The following is a 6,000-nucleotide window of genomic DNA, read 5'->3' on the forward strand; positions in this document are numbered from 1 at the left end:
CAGAGATCACGTCTGCCGACTGAGCTGTCCTCTCCCAAGCGCCAGCCCTCATTTCCCCTATTCCCTCTCCCTTCTGCGTCACCCGTGCCCGTATTCTTTATTCACCCCACCCTCAGCCCCACAACACTTACACATCCACAGTTTATCGGTCAATCGTATATGAGCTTTGTACCCAGGGAGATCATGAGCCCCAGATGGGATGGGTTTGTCTGACCTGATTATCTTGGATCTGCCCCAGGGATTAATACAGTGATCGGCGCGTAGTAAGCGCGTCGCGGATGCCCCGGTTGGTTTTGGGCGGCGTTTTTCACTGCGCATTTTGGATAGAATGCTATGTGGGGATCAGAGAATGTCCTTTCAACAATGCCCGTCTATTTGGCTAGAACGCAGCGCGATGTCGGAAGAAACAGACGTGCTCATGCGAGCCGAGGTTCGAGGCGGGTGCGCGGTGGAGCCAGGCTTCCTCACCGTGGGATTTTTCGAGACCTTCACCCCTGCGTAGTTATTAGAGAAGGGAATCTATCCCCTTCTCAATGAAGCCCCTTATTCGTTTGGAATTTTTGTGTCCTGCTGCCAGCTGAATGTAAATAGAGCCAGCGGTGAGTCTGAGATCTCTCTCCTGAGATGTGGCTGATAACTGCAAGCCCATCGCCATGTAGTTGTTCTTCGGATTGTTGTTCCCTGGGAGCATCACCTGCTGTGTGGTAGGCGAACTTCACTGTGGAGACTCTGCGACAACTCTCCCAACTCTAACATGGAGTGCACCCCCCACAGATTGGCATTTCACCAACCCCGAGTTTTTAATGTCATCTTCAAACTTGAGCGTTTCCCCGCGCCCCCCCCCCCCCCCCCTTTTCCGAAAACGTCGAACAAAGCCAGTCATGGTGCAGCTCCTTGAAGGATCGACTATTCGCCCTCCTTCATCCTAATTTCTGTATATGTTTAGTGCTCTCTATGGGGCCAAGTGCCGTACGAAGCCCCGGGGTAGGTAGATGGAAGATAATCAGATTTAACGGAGTCCCTTTCCCCTCTGGGCTCATGATACGAGTGGGACGACGTCCTGATATGGCTTCCTCTCTTTTTACCGATTTTTTATCCATTAGGAGAAGCAGAATTCGTCTGTAAGAGTGGCGTCGGTTAAGCGCTTACTACGCGCCGGGGACTGTACTAAGCGCTGGGATGGATACAATCAAATTGGGTTGGACACGCTCCCTGACCACATGGCGCTCATAGTCTTAATCCCCACTTAACCTCTCGCTCTAGGCTTCAAGGCTGTCCGTCCCCTTGCCCCCTCCTACCTCTCCTCCCTTCTCTCTTTCCACCGCCCGCTCCGCTCCTCGGCCGCCCACCTCCTCGCCGTCCCCCGGTCTCGCCCGTCCCGCCGTCGACCCCCGGGCCGCGTCCTCCCGCGGCCCCGGAACGCCCTCCCTCCTCACCTCCGCCAAACTGACTCTCTTCCCCTCTTCAAATCCCTACTTAAAGCTCACCTCCTCCAAGAGGCCTTCCCGGACTGAGCTCCCCTTTTCCCTCTGCTCCCCCTCTCCCCCCCCTTCACCTCTCAGCTAGGCCCTCTTCTCCCCCCTTTCCCTCTGCTCCTCCCCCTCTCCCTTCCCCTCCCCTCAGCACCGTGCTCGTCCGCTCGACTGTATATATTTTCATCACCCTATTTATTTTGTTAACGAGATGCACATCACCTCGATTCTATTTATCTGCTTTTGTTTTAATGAGATGTTCGTCCCCTCGATCCTATTTATTCCTATTGTTCTCGTCCGTCCGTCTCCCCGATTAGACGGTAAGCCCGTCAAAGGGCAGGGACCGTCTCTATCTGTTACCGATTTGTCCATTCCAAGCGCTTAGGACAGTGCTGTGCACGTAGTGAGCGTTCAGTGAATACTATTGAATGAATACAGATGAGATAAATGAGGCCCATAGAAGTGAAGTGACTTGCCCAGTGGTCACACAGCAGACAAGTGGCAGAGCCGGGATTAGAACCCTGGACCTTCTGACTCCCAGGCCCGTGGTCTTTCCACTAGGCCATGCAGCTTGGTGTTACTCTGTGCAGAGAGCTTTACTAAAGGCCGGAAAATGGTTCAAGGATGACGGTTCAGACAAGACCCCCGGCCCCAAGTCCGAAAAGGAGAGGGGAGAAAAGATCAGAGACCGAGACGGAAAGCGGGAGCGGGCTAAAAGCCCCGAACAATTTCACAACGTTAGCAGTGAGGAGCAGCTTTGAGGCTGCTCAGCTCCTGGCGAGAGGCCGTACCGCCATCCTCCATTTCAGGGGCTCCCAGGATAGATTCGGTCAATCGTCGGATTTAACCGTCCCACAGACGATAATGATGATAATGTTGGCATTTGTTAAGCGCTTACTATGTGCCGAGCACCGTTCTGAGCGCTGGGGTAGACAATCTCCAGTGGCTCCTTCCCCTCTGCCTTCAAACATGCCCACGTCCCCCCCGTCCTAAAAAAACCCGCTCTCGACCCCACTTCCCCTTCCGGTTATCGCCCTATCTCCCTACTACCCTTTCCAAGATCCTAGAACGAGTCGTCTACACTCGCTGCTTAGAATTCCCCAACTCCCATTCTCTCCCGGACCCCCTCCGATCTGGCTTCCGTCCCCTCCGCTCTACCGAGACCGCTCTCTCTAAGGTCACCCGTCACCTCCTTCTTGCCAGATCCGACGGCTCCTTACTCCGTCCTGATCCTCCTCGACCTCTCTGCTGCCTCTGACGCCGTCGACCGTCCCCTCCTCCTCCACACCCTATCTCACCTCGGCTTCACGGACCCCGTCCTCTCCCGGTTCTCCTCTCATCTCTCCGGCCGGTCGTTCTCGGTCTCCTTCGCGGGCGCCTCCTCCCCCTCCCATCCTTTAACCGTCGGAGTTCCTCAAGGGTCAGTTCTCGGCCCTCTTCTGTTGTCCATTTACACTCGCTCCCTCGGTGAACTCATCCGCTCTCACGGCTTCGACTACCGTCTCTACGCAGATGACGCGCAGGTCTACGTCTCCGCCCCGTCCTCTCCCCCTCCCTTCGGGCTCGCGTCTCCTCCCGCCTCCGGGACGTCTCCGCCCGGATGTCGGCCCGCCACCTAAAACTCGACACGAGCGAGACCGAGCTCCTCATCTTCCCTCCCGAGCCCGGTCCTCTCCCAGACTTCCCTATCACCGTGGATGGCGCGACCGTCCTTCCCGTCTCTCGGGCCCGCGATCTCGGTGTCATCCTTGACTCGTCTCTCTCGTTCACCCCACGCGTCCGATCCGTTACCGAGACCTGCCGGCTTCACCCTTACAGTATCGCCGAGATCCGCCCTTTCCTCTCCACCCGAACGGCTACCGTACTGCTACGGGCTCTCGTAATATCCCGGCTGGACTACTGTTGTCAGCCTCCTCTCTGACCTCCCTTCCTCCTCTCTCGCCCCGCTCCGGTCTATTCTTCACTCCGCTGCCCGGCTCGTCTTCCCGCACAAACGCTCTGGGCCTGTCACTCCCCTTCTTAAACACCTCCAGTGGTTGCCTATCGACCTCCGCTCCAAACGAAAACTCCTCACTCTAGGCTTCGAGGCTCTCCGTCACCTCGCCCCTTCCTACCTCTCCTCCCTTCTGTCTTTCTACCGTCCACCCCGCACGCTCCGCTCCTCCGCCGCCCACCTCCTCGCCGTCCCTCGGTCTCGCCCGTCCCGCCGTCGACCCCCGGGCCGCGTCCTCCCGCGGTGCCGGAACGCCCTCCCTCCCCACCTCAGACAGTCTAATTCTCTTCCCCTCTTCAAATCCCTACTTAAAACTCACCTCCTCCAAGAGGCCTTCCCAGACTGAGCTCCCCCCTTTTTCCCTCTGCTCCCTCTCCCCCCCCTTCACCTCTCCGCAGCCAAACCCTCTTCTCCCCCTTTCCCTCTCCTCCTCCCCCTCTCCCGTCCCACCCCTTCGGCACCGTACTCGTCCGCTCCACTGTATATATCTTTACCACCCTATTTATTTTGTTTATTTTGTTTAATGAGATGTACATCACCCTGATTCTATTTGCCATTGTTTTTACGAGACGTTCTTCCCCTCGACTCTATTTATCGCCATCGTTCACGTCGATTAGACCGTGAGCCCGTCGAAGGGCAGGCACCGTCTCTATCTGTTGCCCACTTGTCCGTTTCAAGCGCTTAATACAGTGCTCTCTGCACATAGTAAGCGCTCAAGAAATACTATTGAGTGAATGAATACAGAGTCGTCGAGTTGTCCCACGTGGGGCTCACAGTCTTCATCCCCATTTTGCAGATGAGGGAACTGAGGCCCAGAGAAGCGAAATGACTTGCCCACGGTCACCCAGCTGACGAGCGGCGGAGCCGGGATTAGAACCCACGACCCCTGACTCCCAAGCCCGGGCTCTTTCCGCTGAGCCACGCTGCTTCTCTCATGACTCCGCCCCCGCTTCGGAGCCTTATCGAAGGCACGTCTCTTCCAAGAGCCCCTCCCGGGCTAAGCCTCCTTCCCTTTTCATCCACTCCCTTCCGTATCACCCCGACTCTCTCCCTTCATTCATCCCCCGTCCCGGCCCCCGCGGTAGCCGTGCACATATCTGCGATTTACTCATTTAATTTGACGCCTCCCTCCCCCTTTAAACCGTAAGCTTGTTGTGGGCAGGGAACGTGTCTGTTACGTTGTTATATTGTAATCTCCCGGGGACCCAGTACGGCGCTCTGCACGCTAAGCGTCCAATGAATACGGTTGACTGACTGAGCCCCCGCGGCGTACAAAGCTCCGGGCTATTCAAATAATAGAGTTGGCAGCCCCGCCCCGCGGAGATGTTCCCACGGGCCGACCGGGATCGGGAACCGAAAAGCCTTCGAAACCGTATCCGGGCTGCGTCCTAAATGTCTGTTTTTCACTTCGACAGCTCAAGCGGTGTTCCGGATTCAACTACCGAAGACGCTAAACCAAATCCGAGCCGACGGGAGTCTACGACCCAGACCCAGAACGTGGCCGCGAGGCTCGAATCGCAGGAAGGCTGCCGTACTGCACATTCTCTACTCTGCGCAAAGTCGCACGGAGAGCACGGAGATGACTTACCTTAAACCCTCTGGAACGGCACGCCCTTCGGTCGTCGCGGCGTTCGTAAATGTGCTTGCTTAGGGTGAAGCGGGGGGCGTCTTATAAACTCAGTCATCTCTAGTAATCCGAGAAGGTTGCGTGCGAGTTTTCTGTCCTGGCTTCCCCACCCTACTCCCCAAAGAATCGAAAACTTTGAAGTCTATTCGAAGGGAAATGAAAGCTTTCGCATAGGTATTTCAGTAACAGAAACCTGGATTCTGTGAAACGAGGAATGTATGAAATAGTTCGGTTGGAAACAGAGGCGCTAGAATGGGTTTCCTTTCTCTCATACATTAAGCAGCGCTTCTAGTCAGTCGATCACTGTCAACGTTTCGTCTTGTCAAGCGTGACCGGCATCGGACGTTTGGCCTCGAATGTACGCGGTAGATTTTGAACAGGACAGGCTCTATTTATTCCGTCTAGTGCGGTTTGAGATGACCTCTTCCGTATGTCTTAGGTGAGGTTTTGTGTACGTTCGTACGTAGACGTGCACGAGCGCGTTACGATGCCGTCACCTGGAAGAATTTCGTGCAACCGTAACCGTAGAGTTTTCCATGCCAGTATCGACCTGGGTGATATTCTGTTTACGGACGTTTCGGGCCCCGCTACATTTACAGTTCAAGGATCGGACTCTTTGGGAACCTATGTGGGCAATAAATGTGCAAAAGACATTCACGAAACTGAATACGGTAGACGTTTATATTACTAATCGACCCGGGGTGGAAATCCGGATACTAGTTGAGTTTTTATTTTCTGCGGCTCGGAGGTCAGTAATAATGCCGCTGTGGCTCAGTGGAAAGAGCCCGGGCTTGGGAGCCGGAGGGCGTGGGTTCTAATCCCGGCTCCGCCGCTCGTCAGCCGCGTGACCTTGGACGAGTCACTTTACTCTTCTGGGCCTCAGTTCCCTCATCTGTAAAACGGGGATG

At 55.6% G+C, this 6,000-nt stretch overlaps 1 protein-coding gene across 3 annotated transcripts in view; it reads left to right on the top strand.

Moving 5' to 3' along the window:
* The window catches only part of LOC100079222 (SSX family member 2 interacting protein), a 130,019-nt gene extending 124,260 nt beyond the window's left edge, over positions 1–5,759 (top strand). For all 3 annotated transcript variants that reach the window (XM_029062581.2, XM_029062580.1, XM_029062579.2), the window contains one exon: positions 4,881–5,759. In XM_029062581.2, the coding sequence (XP_028918414.1) occupies positions 4,881–5,058 (178 nt within the window). In that variant the 3' untranslated portion in view covers positions 5,059–5,759. The remainder of the gene's footprint in view (positions 1–4,880) is intronic.
* Positions 5,760–6,000: the final 241 nt, after the last annotated feature.

Source organism: Ornithorhynchus anatinus, chromosome 4 (genome assembly GCF_004115215.2).
Source record: "Ornithorhynchus anatinus isolate Pmale09 chromosome 4, mOrnAna1.pri.v4, whole genome shotgun sequence".
Classification (NCBI taxonomy): Eukaryota; Metazoa; Chordata; class Mammalia; order Monotremata; family Ornithorhynchidae; genus Ornithorhynchus; species Ornithorhynchus anatinus.